The sequence below is a fragment of the Heteronotia binoei genome, chromosome 1, assembly GCF_032191835.1.
Source record: "Heteronotia binoei isolate CCM8104 ecotype False Entrance Well chromosome 1, APGP_CSIRO_Hbin_v1, whole genome shotgun sequence".
Lineage (NCBI taxonomy): Eukaryota > Metazoa > Chordata > Lepidosauria > Squamata > Gekkonidae > Heteronotia > Heteronotia binoei.
This window is the reverse complement of record NC_083223.1, coordinates 205,869,099-205,891,452: the sequence shown is the minus strand read 5'-3', so window position 1 is coordinate 205,891,452 and position 22,354 is coordinate 205,869,099. Positions and strand designations below refer to the sequence as shown.

At 40.1% G+C, this 22,354-nt stretch overlaps 1 protein-coding gene across 1 annotated transcript in view; it reads left to right on the top strand.

The window, feature by feature from the left end:
- The window catches only part of PROX1 (prospero homeobox 1), a 78,011-nt gene extending 61,837 nt beyond the window's left edge, over positions 1-16,174 (top strand). The window contains exon 5 of the mRNA XM_060246883.1: positions 15,965-16,174. Within this exon, the coding sequence (XP_060102866.1) occupies positions 15,965-16,150 (186 nt within the window). The 3' untranslated portion in view covers positions 16,151-16,174. The remainder of the gene's footprint in view (positions 1-15,964) is intronic.
- Positions 16,175-22,354: the final 6,180 nt, after the last annotated feature.

The window sequence follows — 22,354 nt, the reverse complement described above, 5'->3', positions numbered from 1 at the left end:
CAGGGAAAAAACAAATGGGTACCCTTGATACTCCCCCATGTCTCTTCAAAAAGTTGTAATCAAGGAGAAAGTATTCTCCAGTAGAGGTGAAGCAGCCCATACACAGCAAGATACACTTTTTAAAGCATATACATTTTACAGCAAATGTGTTTCAAACATCAGTGATAAATTCAATGTCTTCTAAATTCTCCTGAACCTAATTAATTTCACATTACTTTTGCTATTTGATAAAAGAATTTATGGTGGTGGGGTTTTACATGTTCATATTTAACATTGTGCAAACTCAGTTGGAGCAACTTTGTAGGAAACTTAAACTTTGCCTTAATCAGCATTTTCTTTTTTAAAAAATCCAAAGAGCTGCATTCAAAAGTAAGCACAGAAAAGAGCAGCTCTTTATTATCTACTCTAAAACAATTGAAGTGGCCACATGCAAATAGCTTTAAGGCATCTGAGCCTAGTTCTGTGTGCGTTATGTGTGCACACTTTTTTATTTTGTGAATCAGAATTGTAAGAGCCATCTGAAATATTCATGCAGAATTGTCTGAGAAGCAGTTTCTGTTTTATTTACTGCACACTAGAACAGCCACAGTGGATTAGTTTGACAATACCCGTAACAAAAGCACAACAGCTGATGCGTGTGATGTTAGGAGGTGACAAAACAGTTAAAGTATGCTGCTGGCTACAGGCAAGCAGTCAGCAGATGCAGACAAAAGGGTTTGTGACAAGAATAACTCTCTCTCCAAGGCGAGCAGTCAAGAGTATCCAAAATACCAATACCCTTTTCTCCTTGACATTGTCTTCGTACAGTCAGCATTTTATTGCCCTTTTATAGTCAAAAAAACAAAATGCAATTCCCTGGGAGATCCATTTTGACACTACTACTATCTTCATATCACTCTGACTTTCCCTACCTTCTAGCTTTTGACACAGTTAAAATCTAAAGGTGATGCTGGCAATGGGTGAAGTTTTAAGGTGGAGAGTTCTCCTGTGCAAGCTCCATCAACGTTGGAGTTGTGCAAGAGTCCAGTGCCTTTTGCTTTCTCATAGTTTGCATTCTTTGCAGGAGAAGTTATGCTAGAGAATCTCCCATTTGATCATCTCTATAAAAGATTATCATGTGTGTTGGGATGGGGGACTATGCTCAAAAGATTAATGAGGCGAGATGCACTTATAAGCTGCTTTAAATAATGGTGCATGCGCCTTTTAAAAAGATATTGCTCCTCACTTTAAAATTATGAACTTAGAAGTGTCTTATATCTCCAGTGAAGACAGGATGAAGCTAAGAGATGGGTGCCTAAAAATAACAACAGCACCCTTTCCTCTTTTTTAAAAAACACTTTTTTTTCACTGATAAATCACTCTGTATAACCTGATGTGCATTTCCAAAGTGCGTGAAAAATCATTGCATATGTCTCTAGAAGAGTGTAAAAAGAGGAGGAAGGAAGGAAGGAAGGAAGGAAGGAAGGAAAGAAGAAAGAAAGAAAGAAAGAAAGAAAGAAAGAAAGAAAGAAAGAAAGAAAGAAAGAAAGAAAGAAAGAAAGAAAAGGCGAGGCTGCCTTCTCTCTAACCTTTGTAATTCCCCTTCTATTCTCTGTGACATTCATTCAGCTGCCAAGCGTGTTTGGCAAAAGCCCGAGCCAGCCAGCACACTTCCAGTGACCGCTAACCTTGGTATGTCCTGACACTTATGATGAGTATCTGCAGGACACAGAAGGCAGGCAGGCTGCTATGTCAGGCTTTTATTATGTACTGCAGAGGCTGGGGACAGTCAGTTTAATAAAACAAATCATCCTTGAAGGTAAAGCAACTGGGAAGAGGAGGAGGGGGTAGAGGGGAGGAGAGAAGGGAGGGTAAAGTCTTTGCTGCACAGGCAGAAAAAAAAAGAATAGAAGTAACAAGAAAACACTGAGACACAAGCTAAAACTAAATAGACCAACACTCTCTCTTATTCCCACCTCCTAAAACAACTACTTTGGTTCAGTACCTGTATTTTAGGCAAATGAGTCTCAATTACTTGAAAACCAGTAATGTCAAATCTTTTTTTCCTGAATTCTTTGTGGTTCTTCTGAGTCAGGTGTCTTTAGGACTGGGCAGATGTTCAAAAGTATACGTATGCAGGGCCACCAGGGAACACTAAGGTGACAAGATTCTGAGAGGGCTCATCTCATGGAGCTGAGCAGGATGTGTGATTTGTTTTCATATGAATTGGGTCTGGTTCTTGTGAGGGAAAGCTGGGGCAGCCCTGGTCATGTAGTTATGGCCCTTGACCATGCCCGCTATGTCTGCATATTCAGGAAACCATTTCAAGTCTCAGATATGCTGTATCTTTTCTGCTCCCCACATAGGATTTCAACAGATCTCAGTTTACTAAATTTAATAGCATGCTCGCTAGAGGAACTGCTATATAGCTTGTAGTGCAGCTCAACAGAACATATTATTTTTAATTATATTCAAACTTTTTCCTGTGATGGTTTCTAGATGTTATATCTGGCTAAACAAGCCAACAAAACAAAATAAATATCTTACGATTGATCTGGATAGTTATTAATTATTTTCCATTGTAGAAAATAAAGCAATAAAGAATTCAGACTGCAGTGCTGCACAACCCAAAAGTTGAGTTGAAACAGGAGGTGGAAGTTTGTCGTCTGAATATGTCTTTGGATTCAAAAGATCAGATGACATACCAAAATCCACTGAAAAAGTTTGTTCAAAAATCTTTTTTGCTGTAACTGATGAAACAGTATGAGGTTTAGTTTGTCTTTTCAAGTTGTGTGCTCTATAGGTACGTTTCTGCTCTCTCCATGTGTGGTCTGATGTGTAGCACAAAATGATCAAGCCTGTATGAACATGGTCACTCTTTAGTTATAAAGAACAGAATATGTAACCACAAGCACAAAGAGCTCTATCAAAAATATCAATATCACATGCCAATAAAGGTTTTGAATTGATTGATATTGCATGAGCTTTAAAGCCAAAGCTGTGGTGATCCAGCTGTGGGCAACTAGTAACAACTGCTGTCTCCAGGTGGATGAGGGTGTGTATACACACACATACACTATTTATATATTATGGGTGTGTGTTTGTATAATAACATAAGAAGAGTTTTGCTGGATCGTATCACTGGCCCATCTAGTGCAGCTTCCTGGCTCACACAGTGGTCAACCGGTTAATCTAGTGGACCAACAACAGGCAGGGTTGCCAGCCTCCAGGTGGGAGCTGGAGATCTCCCAGAATTACGCCTGATCTCCAGTTGACAGAGATCAGTTCCCCTGGAGAAACTGGCTGTTCTAGAGGGTGGACTCTGTGGCATTATACACTGCTGGAGTCAGGCCTCATTTTGGGAAGGAGCTCACAGGAGTGGAGCTCTGGAACCTCTAAATGTTATTGTGCTCTTTCTTTCTTACCACCACCCCTCAAATATTTGCTTCTGGGCTCCATTCTCCGCTCCAGAACCACTAATTTTGGAAGCGGTGTTGAAAGACCTGAGTCAGATTGAGGTGACAAGAGAGGAGGTCCTAAAACTGATAGATGAATTAAAAACTAATAAGTCACCAGGTCCGAATGGCATACATCCAAGAGTTCTGAAAGAACTCAAAGTTGAACTTGTGGATCTCCTGACAAAAATATGTAATCTTTCATTGAAATCTGCCTCTGTTCCTGAGGACTGGAAGGTAGCAAATGTTGTTTACCTTGACTTTCAGAAAGCTTTTGATAAAGTTGTTTGATAGATGTTGTTTGATAGATGTTGTTTTGATAGATGTTGTTTACCTTGACTTCCAGAAAGCTTTTGATAAAGTTCCTCATCAAAGGCTCCTTAGAAAGCTCAAGAGTCATGGAGTAAAAGGACAGGTCCTCTTGTGGATCAAAAACTTGCTAATTAATAGGAAGCAGAGAGTGAGTATAAATGGGCAGTCTTCACAGTGGAGGACGGTAAGCAGTGGGGTGCCGCAGGGCTCGGTACTGGGTCTCATGCTCTTTAACTTGTTCATAAATGATTTGGAGTTGGGAGTGAGCAGTGAAGTGGCCAAGTTTGCAGATGACACTAAATTGTTCAGGGTTGTGAGAACCAGAGAGGATTGTCAGGAACTCCAAAGGGATCTGTTGAGGCTGGGTGAGTGGGTGTCAACGTGGCAGATGAGGTTCAATGTGGCCAAGTGCAAAGTAATGCACATTGGGGCCAAGAATCCCAGCTACAAATACAAGTTGATGGGGTGTGAACTGGCAGAGACTGACCAAGAGAGAGATCTTGGGGTCGTGGTAGATAACTCACTGAAAAAGGATATTATAGCATTGGAAAAAGTCCAGAAAAGGGCAACTAGAATGATTAAAGGGTTGGAACACTTTCCCTGTTAAGAAAGGTTAAAACGCTTGGAGCTCTTTAGCTTGGAGAAACGTCGACTGAGGGTGACATGATAGAGGTTTACAAGATAATGCATGGGATGGAGAATACATCCATACATACCACAAGTTAGGAAAGGCACAAACAGGTATAAGAAAAGGCCTGCATGGTTAACAAACGAAGTAATGGAAGCTGTTAAAGGTAAGAAAGACTCCTTTAAACGGTGGAAAACCAGTCCAAGTGAGATTAATGAAAGGGAACACAGGCTGAGGCAAATCAAATGCAAGACTGTGATCAGGCAGGCAAAGAGGGACTATGAGGAGCATATTGCAGAAAACATAAAGACCAACAATAAAAATTTCTTCAAATATATTAGAAGTAGGAAACCAGCCAGGGAGGCAGTGGGGCCCTTGGATGACCATGGGGTAAAAGGATCACTGAAGGAGGATAGGGAAATGGCTGAGAAGCTGAATGAATTTTTTGCCTCCGTCTTCACTGTGGAAGATGAGAACTTTTTGCCCACCCCTGAACCACTAATGTTGGAAGGGGTGTTGAAAGACCTGAGTCAGATTGAGGTGACAAAAGAGGAGGTCCTACAACTAATAGACAAATTAAAAACTAATAAGTCACCAGGTCCGGATGGCATACATCCGAGAGTTCTGAAAGAACTCAAAGTTGAACAAAAATCTGTAATCTTTCATTGAAATCTGCCTCCGTTCCTGAGGACTGGAAGGTAGCAAATGTCACCCCCATCTTTAAAAAGGGTTCCAGAGGAGATCCAGGAAATTACAGGCCAGTCAGTCTGACTTCAATACCGGGGAAGTTGGTAGAAACCATTATCAAGGACAGAATGAGTAGGCACATTGATGAACACGAGTTATTGAGGAAGACTCAGCATGGGTTCTGTAGGGGAAGATCATGCCTCACTAACCTGCTACATTTCTTTGAGGGGGTGAACAAACATGTGGACAAAGGAGACCCGATAGATGTTGTTTACCTTGACTTCCAGAAAGCTTTTGATAAAGTTCCTCATCAAAGGCTCCTTAGAAAGCTTGAGAGTCATGGAGTAAAAGGACAGGTCCTCTTGTGGATCAAAAACTGGCTGAGTAATAGGAAGCAGAGAGTGAGTATAAATGGGCAGTCTTCGCAGTGGAGGACGGTAAGCAGTGGGGTGCCGCAGGGCTCGGTGCTGGGTCCCATGCTCTTTAACTTGTTCATAAATGATTTAGAGTTGAGAGTGAGCAGTGAAGTGGCCAAGTTTGCGGATGACACAAAATTGTTCAGGGTGGTGAGAACCAGAGAGGATTCTGAGGAACTCTAAAGGGATCTGTTGAGGCTGGGTGAGTGGGCGTCAACGTGGCAGATGCGGTTCAATGTGGCCAAGTGCAAAGTAATGCACATTGGGGCCAAGAATCCCAGCTACAAATACAAGTTGATGGGGTGTGAACTGGCAGAGACTGACCATGAGAAAGATCTTGGGGTCGTGGTAGATAATTCACTGAAAATGTCAAGACAGTGTGCGTTTGCAATAAAAAAGGCCAACGCCATGCTGGGAATTATTAGGAAGGGAATTGAAAACAAATCAGCCAGTATCATAATGCCCCTGTATAAATCGATGGTGCGGTCTCATTTGGAGTACTGTGTGCAGTTCTGGTCGCCACACCTCAAAAAGGATATTATAGCATTGGAGAAAGTCCAGAAAAGGGCAACTAGAATGATTAAAGGGCTGGAACACTTTCCCTATGAAGAAAGGTTGAAACGCTTAGGGCTCTTTAGCTTGGAGAAACGTCGATTGCGGGGTGACATGATAGAGGTTTACAAGATAATGCATGGGATGGAGAAAGTAGAGAAAGAAATACTTTTCTCCCTTTCTCACAATACAAGAACTCGTGGGCATTCCATGAAATTGCTGAGCAGACAGGTTAAAACGGATAAAAGGAAGTACTTCTTCACCCAAAGGGTGATTAACATGTGGAATTCACTGCCACAGGAGGTGGTGGCGGCCACAAGCATAGCCACCTTCAAGAGGGGATTAGATAAAAATATGGAGCAGAGGTCCATCAGTGGCTATTAGCCACAGTGTGCATATATATATGTGTGTGTGTGTGTGCGTGTGTATATATATATATATTGGCCACTGTGTGACGCAGAGTAGTGGATGGGCCATTGGCTTGATCCAACATGGCTTCTCTTATGTTCATTGTTCAAACCCCCTGTGAGAATTTTGATGAACTCTAAGATTTGACAAACTTTCTAATATTTTCCCTCACAAAAAATGGGGAAATAACCAAAACATATAAAGCTGACAAATGGAAATCTTCCTCATGCCACTGTGGCTACATAGAAATCTTCCTCATGCCACTGTGGCTACATAGGAGAAAGAAATTTTAGAAGTATGATGGGAGTAAGGTTTTATTATGACAATTATAATTCAAGAAGCATTTTAAGGTAGATGCTGAGCTGATATAATTTAGTACACCTTCCAGTGATGTCAGGGGTGCGTGGCATATGCAAATGAGTTGTGCTAATGAGCTCCGACACCTCTTTTTCTACAAAATGACCCCTGGCTCCCTTCCCCAAATCCCAGGGTCCCCAGGCTCAGCTTCTTCAAATCGCCAAGTATTCCCAAGTGGGAGTTGGTAACCCTAAACAGCTGGGCATAGAGGCCAAGGCCTTCCTCTGATGTTGATTCCTGACACTGGTATTCCAGGGGATGGATGGATGGATGGATGGATGGATGGATGGATGGATGGATGGATGGATGGATGGATGGAGAGATAGAGAGATAGAGATATCTATAAATATCTTCACAGATATTATGTTGTTATCCTTATAACAGCCAATATTATCTCCATATTACAGATGGGTGGCTGAGAGGGAGTGGCTTGCCTAAGGACATAGGGTTGTCAGGCCAGCATTGCTGACTGGCGGGAGACAGTGCGGGCAGGACCACATACACTGCCATCTCTCCAATGATGCAGTGTAACTTCTGGTCTGAATTCAAAAGGGAAGTTATTGCATCAGTGCAAAACTCTAGAATTTCACTGAAACAATGTACTTTTACCAGAGTTTCAGTGAAATCCTGGAGTGTCACCCTGATGTGATGGCATCATTTCTGCATTCATATCAGAAATGATGTTGTGCTGTCAGAGTGGCAGCAATCCCCCCTTCCTGTTTTCCCCCAGTTGCTCTACCAAGTGGCAGCAGTGGGCCTGGGTTGCCAGCTGGAGATTGCTCATCAGAGCAGTCGGCCTGAGCTCGCAGTAAAGGTGAGATTTGAACCAGGTAATCTTTTAGATTCTCCTGGATTATAGTACATTCTCTTAGCAGTACTAATTTTTTATATCAAAGAATTCATCCCGCTGGTTTAGCAGGGCCCAGATATCTTCTCAGTAATGAGAAGGTGAGGAAAGAGCCATCTTCTAGTTGAGGTGCCAGCTCCCTGGTCCAAATGGGGGTTCCCCTGCTTTTGGGGACTCCTCCTCTCTGTTGGCCAACTGGCTGGCAAGAGGAAACTCCACCTGCAAAGGAATCCAAACATGGCACCACTGATGCCATTCGATGACACTCTGGTTTGGGGGCAAAATTCTATGATAAATTTGAGCTCAAACCAGGGCTTTTTTGCAGCAGGAACGCCTTTGCATATTAGGCTACACCCCCCTGATATAGCCAATCCTTCTGGAGCTTACAGTTGGCCCTGTACAAAGAGTCCTAAGCTCTTGGAGGATTGGCTACATCAGAGGGGCATGACCTAATATGCAAAAGAGTTCCTGCTGCAAAGAAAGCCCTGACTCAAGCCATAGAGTTTTGCCCAAAAACTAGAGCATTGCCAAGTGACTTCGGCAGCATGATGACCTCACTCCCAGGTGATGTCACTGCAACATGCACGCTATGCGCACCCGGAAGAACCTCCCAGGAAGGTCTGAAGATCCACGCACACACACACCGCCAAGGAAGCAGATAGGACCTGGCAACCCTGTTCTTAAGAAATCTTAGGAGTTCTGCAAGGCTATTTTATTTGCCAGGGCTTTTAATGGAATATAAACTGCAGTTGTATTTTTGGGGGGAGGGGGTTGTTTGGTGGAGATTAATTTGTTGTTTTTAATTATGATGTGTAAGCCCTCTTGGTCCACAGGAAAAGGTGGGATATGAGTATTTTAATAAATATTTTAATATCGTGAATATGGAATCACAATAAGATGAAGCTCTATATCTCAGTGTCCAACCAGCTCAATAATACACATGGAGCAATGTTATCACACACTCTCTACTGGAACAGGGCAAATGTATTTCCATCAGAACAATGTATGAGTTGCTTTAATGATATGACTTTTATATAGTGCTTTCAAATAAGCCAAAATTAGGTCATTCAGATGGGGCCAGTCACATGGGTCTTTCCCGCCTAATCATCAACCTTCCTTCTCCCAGGAAGGCAGGCAGTGCATAGTCATTTCAGATGTAACATTTGGGGTTACGCAGTCACATTTCCAGAAGATCATGCTACTTCTAGTCCTCCAGGTATGTGTGGCTGCAATTATATTAGAATGAGGTACTGTGTGTATTTTTTCATATTTGTTATGTGTGAATGTGAACCCTCAAAAATCAGGGTTTCATTTTCCACTAGAGCTGGAAATTACACGTGCCCTATTCAGACATAATGGTGACTATGCCTATAAGGAGGATTGTAGATAGCACACTGTTGGATACCCTCAAACATAATGTCTGAAAAAGGCTATTGAACATAGGCTTAGAATATGGGAGAGTGAGCTTAGCAGTGGATGCTGGACCCTTTGGCTTATGACAGGGGTGGCCAACGGTAGCTGGGGCTGATGAGAGTTATAGGCAAAAACATCTGGAGAGTTACCGTTGGCCACCCCTGGTTTATGATACTCCCCCAGGTAACCTGCAGGTTTTACCTGTAGCTTCACAGATGCTATTGGGCATACTATATATTTTTATCCATTTGTCTTCAGGATATACCAAGTGTGTGGAACAACATGTTATTTTGTTCTGAGTAAGTTGAATCTGAAGTCTGCCACCTAGTCTCTCCCTTCCCTGCATTGTCTTCCCTCCTGGTGATTGTGCATTTGATTGACTGCTGCCACCTGATGCTTGGAAAATGTTGTGGGTTCATAGTAGAGATTGTTGTTGAGTCTATAAAAAGAAATCTGGATGGGGTTCTTATTTATCACTGAGGCATTTTCTGCAGATGTTTCTACTGGAGAGATGTTCAGTCAGTTAAGTGTAAAGATGTACTGAGTGGGTCATCATCACTTAAGGTCAGGCAAAAGTTACCCCTAGACACACAAGTGGTGCAGCTGACTTGTTAATTGCTCACTGGAAAAATCTACCCAGCCACAACAATTGGACCCTGTGCTTCGGAATGCATTCTTTAAAGAAAACATGTTCTTTTGAAAAGGGATGTGAGGAGTCAGCTTCATTAAGCTACAAGGAGTGTGTAATTTCTAAAATGAGAGGCTCCCGGGCTAAAGTCAGTCTGGAAGTCATTCCATAAAATGGAAACTGTTCCCCAGAATCCCAGTTGAAATGATTGAGCTTGGTCTGTGGTATGAGAAGAGCATTCTGCATATGCTCAGAGGGTCCTTTATTATTCTCATTCTAAAAGGTTCTTTGTTATGGAAAACAAAGCTAAAGCCCTTTTGAGCCCTGGCTCAAACTAAACCCTGGCTATTAGGATACTATGCAACACAAAGGAATAAGCAATGCCCCCTGGCATGAGGAAGCAAGGAGTGGACAATAAAAATAGACTGGGACAGAATGGTTGAAGTATATTGTAAACCCTTGGAAACATTGTACAGGCAGCTTTTAAAACTGAATGTGTTTTCTTAGAGCCTAGAGTAGTTTAGTAGACAAAAGTATTTGCATTTACAGGTAAGTGGGTTTCTTTACAACCCACTTCTGCAAATTGCCTACAAAGACTCGACCTAAATAATATCAAAATGTTGCTTTATCTTTCTCTCTTTCTATAGCAATAATAGGATCTGTCTCTCACGTATAACGCTGCCATTACTGTACTATCACATCTGTCTTTTTAAGGTGAAAAACATGCATTCATGCTATGGATTGTTGGCTACTTCACATATTTTTACATACATAGAATCGCAGCATTTACCAATTAAAGCACCTCATTTCGTTGCTCTCATTTTCTTTTTTGAGAACAATAATTTATCTATCTTATCTATCTATCTTAAAGCAGTAATTTATGAGAAGATGACACATTTTCTTTAACAGTCAACCAATGGTCTGAGATGCTTGAACAAGGAGTTTTCCCAGAGTTTCCCAGGGAACTTTTTATATCATCATAATCAAACAAACCTTTAATGGCATAGTACTTTTTATATAGCAAAAGAGAATGTTTTGCACCTATATTAGCTGTGACAATCTGTATCCAAAAAAAGACCAACAAAATTTTTCAGGGTATAAATTTTTGTGAGTCAAAGCTCACTTTTTAAAGCAGAAACAGAATGAAGTTCCATAAGCTCTTCATTCAATTTGTATCAAAATAAACTTTTATTCAAAAAAGCTTATACCCTGGAAATTTTTGTTGGTCTTTAATATTCTACTGGACTCTGGTTTGTTGTTGTCTTTTTTAATGCTACAAACTAACACTATCTTGATGCTAGTAGAGGAGATTATACCTGCTTCCTTCAAAAAGCTGCAAAAGAGCCCCAATCACATGTATGAAATCTACACAACTGAACATCAGCAAGGATTACTGTTACAGCTGTCATTTTAGCTCAATTTGTAATGGGTATAATGAAACCCACACCCTGAATCAGTTGGTGTTATCTTCAAACCCTATGCAGAATGGGCTCAGGGGAAAGCACATTGTCCCCCCCCCCCCCACACACCGCACCGCCCATTGTTTTCAGAACATTTGAAATCCAGTATGGTGTGATTAGAATCTGGGGAAACCTGCTCCAAATCTTCACTTTGCCATGGAAGTTTGCTGAGTGATGTTAGGTTAGTCACTCACATTCCACCTAATCTACCTCACAAGGTTTTTGGACAAAGGGAAAAAGATGTAAGCTGCCCATTGGAGAGAAAGATGGAGTATAAATAAAATAAGTAAATAAATTAGAAATTGTGTTCTGACAGCTTAGTTTAACAGTTTCTTTTTCCTTTACAAGAAACATAATATTTTCTTGAGAGAAAGCATTCTGAAGCATGTGATTGTATATATGTTACCTCTGATCTGTCATTCTGAAGTAAGACACCATTGGATTCATGATGTCTCTGAGAATGTGGCAGGGCCTGCAAGTCTCTGCATGTTTTGCCCTTTTTCTATTCCCCCATAGCATCTGATCTCTGGTAGTAGCAGGGGCAAGGCTCCCATTAAACCATAGGCACTGCTTTAGCAATACATTAGACCAATGGAACATTTGAACATGTCATCTCGGAGCTCCTGACATGCTTGTAGGAATAGAACTATATTTTCCATGTATCCTTGCACCTGGGGTACTGTATGACAGTGTTGAGTGTCTAATGGAAGCCCCCACAAGGAGAACATTTAGCTACTTGCAGATGAATCTGGACAGGATAGGGAAGGTAGTGATTATAGCATTGGGAAGGAATGGAAGGTACACAGTAAACTTATTGGAAACTAGTCCCAAACTTGCCCATATCATAATATTGTTTGCATAAACCGCACTGATTCTTCTGAAACCTCATGGTTGTGCATGTTTGCATGTTTAATATATCTAGCGTTGATAACTTCCAGCAGTCTACCTAGGATACCTACTTAGGTTAGACTGACTGATCTATAATTTTCTAGATTGCTGCTGGATCTTTAAAGGATGTTATAATGGCTAGTCATCTGATAAAGAAGACTGTATTAACGCTGAATTATATGTTTTAGTTGAAAGATCAACAGTTTCAAATGCAAAGTCTTGAGGAATTCCTTGTGCTGTTTAGCCTTGGTAAATTACTTCTCTCTCTGGGTATTTTTTCACTAATTTGTCCTTATTCTTCAACCATACTACCAGAGAAAAAGAATGGACAAGTGGATGTCCCTACAAATGTGCTGCAAAGAATTAGCACAGCTTTTCTAGAATTCCAATTATCTTCCTTGAGAGTTCTTATTATGCATTTGTTATCTGGCACTGCTAGCTTGACTGGTTCCTACTTTTGGGAGGGGGGATTAATTTGTTTCTCTGCCAACAAACTGGTATTAAAACACTTGCATGCAGAAACTATTTTTAAAAATCATTGCCATATTCCCCCTACCATCCCAATATATTAGTCCCCATTGGTGGGTAAATTCTTGAGCTCTTTCTTGAGCTCGCAGGCTGAGAGGTCTTGATGTCTTGAGAGCAGGAAGGACCCTGGTGTTCTGATGGCAGTAATGAAATGGCAGTTGCTGGAACAATGCCCTGTCTAGCCCCACCTCCCAGGATGAAAAGATGGTCTGACTCAGTTCAAGTCAGCATTGTATTTCGTCATGGCTTTTAAAACCACCCTTGTCTATGCCTTTTCCTATTAACTATATGATCATTGTTTTGGACTTATCTGTGGCACAACATTGAGGGCAAAAACATCTGTTGTTTGGGATATATAATCCAATTCCTCAGGGAAATATTTGACTGAATGTATCTAATGTTTGTCTTTTTATAATATTTAGCCAATATCTCCCATCTTTCCTGAACCGCATCACTTCCACAAAGTGTACCATTCAATAGCCCATGCTACCCATTTAAAGGGAGAGATCCTGTAACTGTACACACTCTGATCACAGCACCTTTAAACAGTAACATTATAGATTAGTTAGACAGAATACCAGGAGACTGAATAACTAAAAAAGTAAAGCTCAGTTATGTTATTGCAGCATTCTTTGGTGAAAAAGGAAAACTATTTTAATTTTACAAATGGATTAACCCCCCCCCCCCCTTTATTTGCATGTCTCTCCCTTAACTAAGAAGTTTCAGCAATGTGAGTCAATATGCCTCTTACAAAGGACACTCACTGTTTGGGTCCAAATTCCACCCTCTAGTGCATGGAAGTAACTCCCACTGACTGTAGCAGCAGCTGATCACATGTCTGTCTCATGGCAGAATCTGGCTAATAGATCACTAGTGTGTCATCAGCTACACTGCATGAGAAAGCTTCCAGTGCTTTGTAATGTAAGGAGTAAGATAATTTTCAGACCTTCTGTGCAGGGTGAGAAGGTAGTAGCAGTTTGTTAAGTGCAGTAAGAGAATAGTACGGAAATTCATTGGCCAGATCTGGTACTGCAAAATAGTAAGCAAAAGAGGCATACTTATCCTTCATTATAGTCACAATATCCACAAGTGACTAAGAGGCTGCTTCTGGAATTAGAATGGAGCTGTGGCTCAATGGTAGAACCTCTGCTGGGCATGCAGAATGTCCCAGGTTTAATCCCCAGCATCTCCAGTTAAAAGAACTAGGCAGTAGGTGATGTGAAAGGCACCTGCCAGTCTGAGTCCACAATAGGTATGGGCATGAACCAGAGAAATGGAGGTTTATCATGATTTGTGAGGTAACACAAACCACAGACCTCCCTGAACCTCCTTGTTTACTGAACTGGTTGGGTTAATGAGATTTGGGGAAAGATCTGAGATCTTCCCTCCCTCCTTTCTGCTGGCAGTGGATTTCTGAGGCCAGCAGAATGGAAGGGGAAGAAGATCTTGCAAAAACCAATTAAGGACATAAGAACATAAGAGAAGCCATGTTGAATCAGGCCATTGGCCCATCCAGTCCAACACTCTGTCACACAGTGGCAAAAAAACCCAAAAACAGGTGCCATCAGGAGGTCCATCAGTGGGGCCAGGACACTAGAAACTCTCCCACCGTTGCCCCCCCCCAAACACCAAGAATACAGAGCATCACTGCTCTAGACAGAGAGTTCCAACTATATGCTGTGGCTAATAGCCACTGATGGACCTCTGCTCCATATGTTTATCCAGTCCTCTAACTGGCTGTTCCCTTTAATTGGCATTTGCAAGTAGGTGCAATCTGCAAGTAAGTCCAAGTGCCAAGCAGCGCTTGGACTTCACTCACATGCGGCTTGCAAAAGTTATTTAAAGGGAATCCTTTAAACAGCTTTTGAAAGTGGGTGCCGTGCAAGTGAAGTGCTGCTCGTTTGCAAAGACCATTTAAGGGGAACATTCCTTTTAAATGTCTTTTGTAAGCATGGCTGCCACTTGCAAAAGTCATTTAAAGGAAACACTTGGAATATGAACTCCACAAACATTCTTGAAGCTGTGTGGAAGGCCATCAGAGGATTGTGGATAAGAAGGGGTATGAATCTCTGGTTCACGAACCATGGACCAATGATGTTCATAATGAAATTAGGTTTATCGCAAGGTTCGTGACCATCCCTAGTGACCTTGATGGACCAATGATATGATTCAGTATAAGAGAGCTTCTGTGTGTGATTCTAGAAGACAACAGGAAGTTCTTTGTCTGGAAACCACATTTGATTTTGACCAGTTGGACATATGCATAAACCCACACTGTACACATCGCCTTGCACACACACACACCTTTTTTCATTAGTCATTGATGCTTGGTTAGGACCTCTACTGACTGAGGAAATATAAAGAATATATTCCTGAGAATGAGAATGGAAGCCACTCAATCAGACCTTGCAGCTCTGTGCCCACAGGTACATTGTGAATGGTTGTTCACATGGATAGCCGTATGTGTGAAGCAGACCTGAATAGGGATAGCCGTATGTGTGAAGCAGAACTGGCATTGTATCGAAACTCTTTTAACAAATAAAGACTTAATGAGAAGGAACTAATTAAAGTAAATTGCCTTAATAAAAAGGGCAACTTTCTCAAAATATATAGTCATGGAAGATGTGGAAAACAGCATATCCATGTGCAATGACTTTTGTACCAAATGAACTGGGTTGTCATTTAGAAGCCTAATGGATCAAATAGAACTTGGGTCTGTGGTCACAGCATGTGCAAAGTCCCCTGTTGCATTAATATGGCTTTATTGAGATGTTTGAGTTGAAGGGGGACCATAATGGCTGAGTACAAGGAAGTATTATGGGAGCAACACAGACAAAGCAACCAATGAAGCAGGCCATTAGAGGATGGCTTATTAGGTGCTCATTTTTAAAACTGCAAAACATTCATAGATGCCCTATTTCTTTGATGGCTTTCAGCACTGGCTGGGACCAAAGCTGACTGTAGAAATTAAGAGACTATGTTGTTTCCAGCACACACTAGATTCTCATTTGAATACTCATGGAGAAAGAGTAAACAAATCGATAAATATGCAGGCAAAATACCCTGCAGACCTTCAAGGCAACAGCCATTGCTTTCCTGCCCTTCCTTCTCTCTGCTAATTATATCATATAAATCCAGGACTCTCTAAACCCAGATGTTCATATTTTAATACCTACATTCTGTGGTTCAACGTTACAAAGCTAGCTAACACATGTTTGAAAAGTTATTACTATTGTACTATATATAACAGACTTGCCTAAGAGAATAGAGGTCTGCCGCATTTAGAAAATGCAGGTGCTATATAAGCTCCCTTTTGAAGGCAAGAACTTAGCTCAGTTTCCTTTGAAGACCCAGAGACTTGAAACTGAAAACTTTTATTAATGCCATTGTCTCCTTGTATCAGCAGGTTCCAGAGAGATTCCTGGAAGTGGCTCAGATCACATTACGAGAGTTTTTCAATGCCATTATCGCAGGCAAAGATGTTGATCCTTCCTGGAAGAAGGCCATATACAAGGTCATCTGTAAGCTGGACAGTGAAGTTCCTGAGATTTTCAAATCCCCAAACTGCCTCCAAGAGCTCCTCCATGAGTAAAGATTTCAAACACTATTTATGAATGTATAAAAAGTAGCAGATCTCTCCTCCTTTTGATGCCCAAGTTGTGTGTGTGCTTACGTGTGCGTGTCTATATTAATTTCATATACATATATAATATATTCAATATGTGTATATGAAATCAAATCAGAATCTCTTATGGTTGTTGTTTTTTACTGAAGTCATTAACAAGAGGACAATTACTTTAGCCCAGCCGTCATTTCACTTTTGCCCAGAACTTTTTAACACTTGGAAGGAAAGAGACTTTAATCTTTTTCTTTTTTCAGGGAAAGTATGTTTTGAAGTGTGTTTAAGCCTGCTTTAGCAAATTTAGGGCATTTCTTTCTTCTTTTCTTTTTTACAATGCTGACTTCCTACTATAAGGCAGCTTTTTGTTTTAGAAAGACAAATGTCACAGTACAATTTCACAGACAACATTGCCAGTGTCACTGGGTTAATATTAAGCTTTTTACATTTTACAAGCTCAGTCTGAGCATTTTACAAGCTCAGTCTGAGCATTTTACAAGCTCAGACTTTCCTAAATTTTAGCTTAACCCTAATGATTTTATCACTTAGATAACAAGGGACGCCCCTATTAGTTGAACACAGAACGTAACAATCAGGGTCCACACCATAGTCCTCAAGCTTTTCTCTTACAAAAACAATATATGCCCTAAATCTTTCCCATCAACTCTAGGTAGTTCCAAGAAGGTGTTCAGCATTCTGGGTCTGGGACTCTTACACAATGGTTCCTGAAGGCTCTCCATTTTCCCCCAGCTAATCTAGAAAAAGGAAGCATGGTAGGGAGGTATCCTGGGAAACTCTGCAAAACTGAATAGATTTCAGACCATGCCCAGAGGGGCTTGGATCTGACTCAATTTGGTAGGGAGAATGGAATTTAAAAATCTATTTCTGGAGATGATTTTTTTAAATTGCCCCATCGTTACTTAACCAGACTTTGTTCCCCCTTTGAAGCAAAGCATTATTGCACAAACTAGAAATCAAAAGGTGGGGAAGTGTCAAAGCAAGTATACATAATATTGTATCAATGATTTAAATTTCATAACATGGTCATTCTTCTAAAAATAGTTGAATTTCTCTCTCCATAGAGTAAACACTGGTGGCATGGTTCAGTTGCAGTTACATATTTTGATTCACATTAATTTCAATGTGAGATTTTAGCAGGTAGTAGAACCCACCTTTTGAAATTAATAAACTGATGAGACTACAATCTTATGCTCACTTATTTGGCAGTAAGTCCCATTGAATTTAACAGGGCTTATTTATGAGTAGACATGTACAGGATCAAGCAGCTTAATGCTTACTGTTGGAGAAGGCTTGGCAATTAAGTAGCATTGTAGTCAAAATGTATTCCTCTTCTCCCCAAGCACCTAAGTATTTCATATTTGTACCTGGAAAATAGTGTATTTTGTTAGCCTTTTGTTTTATTTCAAAATTGCTGAGGCAAACAAGAAGAAAAAAATACAAAGCAGAAATAATCTTTTTGTGTGTATTGGAATAGAGACATTTTCACGGGAAAATATTATTTAAAGAAATAAACAAGCCACAACATATAAAGGGCACAATCTGGAGAAAATTGGGCATATCTGCATGGAACTTAAACAGTTAACTGTGTTTTCTTACTGGGATTTAAGCAGGCTTAATTTGCTCTGGATTGTTTCTATAAATCATATAGAAACTTTATACTCCTGTCCTGTTGGCTAGAAAAGCAGAAGTTCACCACATTTATTGTTTCCTCAAATATAAGTGAAGCATTAACAATGAACCAAACTGATCCAAACAACTTTTCTTGTACCAGAAAAGCTAGTGGCAACATGAGTGCAGTGTGTGGGGTTCATCTCAGTTTTCTGTTATTCCCACTCAAGGTAACCTTTTTGTGATCACGTTGTGGCAAAAAAAACACATGGATAATTTTGCATCCTGATCATGAATGAAAACAATTTCTAAAAGTCTCAGGGCCAAACTAGAGAGTATGCTAAATGTACAGCTGCCACTGAAAACAGCAGCTATATGTTGGGTTCCACACCTCTGCATAAAGCTAATACAATGTTCTTGTATCCTGATTTCTGCATTCCCTCACTAGGAGCTGTGGGGCAAGAAATGCAGAGGCAGGATGTCCAGACACAATAAATACATCCAAGTGGGCAGCCATATTGGTCTGAAGCAGTAGAACAAAGTAGGAGTCAAGTGGCATCTTTAAGTCCAACAGAGTTTTATGCAGAATGTATGCTTTCGTATGCATACATACTTCTTCAGATGATACAATGTGCTGAAATACATGTAGTTGGTGGGTTAAGAGTGTAAATGATACAAAGTTAGGATCAAATGGTGAAATAGTGTAATACATTGGAATTGTTCTTCCAATTTATTACACTATTTCTCCATTTGAGCCTAACTTTGTATCAGTTTACACTCTTAACCTACCAACTACATGTATTTTAGCCCACTGTACCCTATCTCCTTGTCTGAAGAAGTATGCATGCATACAGAAGCTTACATTCTGAATAAAACTTAGTTTGTCTTAAAGGTGAAACTTGACTTCTACTTTGTTCGGACACAGTAAGTTAAGGCAAAGGGAGGATATATGCAGAGTTTGCTATATCATCTAGTTTGGCCTTGAGATTTTTTTTAATATATATATATATATATATATATATATATATATATATATATATATATATATATATATATATTTACTCAGATGGGTTGCATGTTGAAGCAATCCAAGTATAAATCTATGTGGCTTGTCTCCACAAAATGATCCCAAAAGTTTTATGCTGAAACAGAGTAATAATGTTGTATGAATCTTGCTGAAATGGAGGGAAACATGATTATCAGCCTAATTTTTTTTAAAGAGCTCATTGTTAGATTTTGTGCTTTCTTCAATTATCTCATTTTTATTTTTGACATTTTTGCAAAGGTATAGTCTCTAGTAGTGTTTTTTCCTATATTCTATGACACTGTGTGTTTGTTGTTTTCTCTGTTGTCTTTTGTACAGATGCAGTAAGAATTTATTGTTATCTGAGATAGTATTTTCCATTTCCCGCTTGCTCCCAGACAATTTGATACAGGTTTGATATGAATTAGCCAAGGAAGCTATTTAACTCTTTAGCAAATTATTTTTCTTAGGGCTCCCTCCTTCCCCCTCTTTTCTTGAATTTGATTTTTTAAAAATAAAAATTGTATTTTTACTTTGGAGAGTGAACTGTACCCCATGTGACATATTTTTTAAAAAAAATCTGACCTGGTTGTTGCAGTGATACTACTTTACAAATACTGCTTGACAAACAGAAATGGATGAAACAGTTATTGTCAGTGATAAGCCTTAATCTGCTGATTATAAAAAATCAATTTAGGACACCCAGGCTGAAATCCAAGGATCATTTTTCACATGTGGAAACAGTTTCTGCTTGCAGACCCATGATTTTCTTGGCATAAGAGCCTTGCACAAACAAGCAAGCAAAATGCATCCAGACATCATATACTACTACACAGACAAACCTATGGGACATCATATACTACTACACAAACAGATCTATGAGTCACACGCACACACACTTCTACACAGAGATGTCTGAATTGCAGACCCTGACACTGTTCTCAAGCACAGGTTATATCTGTGCATATAGGATGAATGGACACCATTTTCACTATGCATTACAATCATAACAAGCCTTATTATTTATCCAAACATATATGCCACTTTTTGGTTTGTGTATAACATGCAGATTTTTAGGGCATTTCCAAAAGTGGGATTTTGCTGATGATCAGTGTGCTGAAATCACCTCTGATCCACTTGTTTTATGATGCTTGTCGTTATTCTGGTTACTGCTGATTCAGATGCAGGATTATCATGGGAATCAGAGCTGCTATCAGGCCAAAACAAAGATGGTAACTCTGAACCCCTGCAGTAGCAAGTACTTTTCATTGAAGCACTTCATGTTGTGCTTCCTGTTTCCACACGACAGTAGCTGCTCAGAACAATGTTTGGAAACACCTTTAAGTTTTGTAGTAGCAGTTCCAACTAAAAAAGGATAGAAACTGGTAGCATTCTTCTCATTATGAGTGAACATTCCAGTTCTAATTTAGGGCACAGTCCACTAACAACCATTTCTGCTGAATCTTTCTGGAAATGTACAAAAGACACTCAAGAGTTCTGGCATGTTTCCCCCACAATCTTGCATACATCAGAATTTCCTACTGGATTCATAGCTAACAACAGTCCATTTGAAATAAGCTTCAGGTAAAGTTACCAACCTCCAGATGCCAGTTGGAGGAGACCTCTTGGAATTACAGCCAATACTCCCTCTAAGCTGTGGAGTTTTGTGAGCAAAAATTCTACTTTGTGAGCTACTGCATAAATTACTTTGCTCTGGGGCCATTTTTCCTGAGATAAGATTAAAATGTGTGAACCAGAGGCTAAAAAACTGTGAGCTAGCTCACACTAACTTAGCTCAGAGGGAACACTGGTTACAGCTGGACTCCAGGCAACAAAGATCTGTTCACCTGGAGAAAATGGCCACTTTGGAATATGGACATTATGGCATTATGCCTCATTAAAGTCCCTCCCCTCCCAAACCCCAGCCTCAGGCTCCACCCCCAAAATCTCCAGGCATTTTCCAACCCACAGCTAGCAACCCTACTTCAGTGACAGACCCTTATATACAGACTCTACCAATTCATTGATACTTTAGGCATAAAACATAGAACCTAAAGCCATGCTTCAGTTGTAACATGTGGATGCACTTTTCACATATACTTCCCTGACCTTTTTATCATTTGCTTTTTAGTGTTCTTTTACTGTTGACTCATTATTTATTTATTTATACTTACCCACTAGTGAATAATACATAGGAATGCTAAGGTAAGATAAACACTGGTGTGTTTATATATAAACAAACCATCTAACAAATTGACTTATTCTTTTATGATAATCTCATTACATAGCCATATTGCCTTTGTACCTCCCAAGGCAAATAAAATAAAAAAAAATAAAACAATGATCTTTGCTATATGTTGTGCAGGCTCCAGCATCACCCCAAGTAATTTCTTTAATATTTAATTTTTAAGATTTTTTAAAAGATGTAAATTGACACAGCGTGTTCAGTGCAGGAAGTTACCATGAGCTACACCCAAGCGCTTGCCAGGTTTGCCCTCCTGTGTTGCCTAGGTGTTGCAGTCCCATTCTAAAACATGAATGCTAAATATCAGTAACATAGAATTGTGCCAATATAGTTGGCAATGATAACAATCATGTCACAGTTTTGGGAATGTCAGCTGATCACTCCCCATTCACTTGTGGGGATATCTACACTACAGTTGCACAGGATAAATCATTTCTTCTCACAAAAATTCTGGGAAGAATAGGGCAGACATTAAGGAGGGGGAGTATCTTTAACTAAGAATTTCTGCACTCTAACCTACCTACAATGGGGGGAAAATAGGACTCTCAGACAGCTATAAAACATATTACACCACATTCTTCACCAAATTCTGCACTGAAGCAGCTTTGATGGTGCTGTAGCTGGTGACTGTTGGTTAGAGCAGCACTGACCCACATTGCTATGCCAGCCAGACCTCTCCATTCAGCTTGTGCTGTCAGCCAGCACACTACTGCAAGTGTCAGTGAGTGGGCTCAGCGATTCTCACATCCTCTCTCCTCTACATACCTCTTAGCCAACAAAGGTATTTGTAGGATTGGGTCAGGTAACTACTTTTGATGTAGTAGAGCCAGGTTTACACAGGCAGAGTAATTTAAAAACTGTCCCAATCCCACACTGACATTTCTTTCCCTCTAATTAACATATTTCATTTTTCTGCATAGAAACTTGAGGTTATAGTGTGTGCCTAAACCTTACATTCACCAGCAGAAGGATTATGGAATGAATCCTTCATATTACCAGCCCCCTCCCACAAGTACAATTGTTTTTGTGCCTTCTGTGGCTTACAATTTTCATCTTTTTGAACTCTCCCCCTCCAATTACTACAGCTGCAATAAACACTAGATTCCCCCCCCCCTTTTTCCCAGCTGTTTGACATAATGTTGATAGCTATGCATATTTTGTGTCTTTTTAAAGAAAATTAAAAAAAAACAAAAGCAGGAGAATACGTTTTTGAAGAGAATTTTTAGAACAGTTTGATAATGCAGATTATTTTTTCTCAGTCATTTGAGCAGCATTCAAT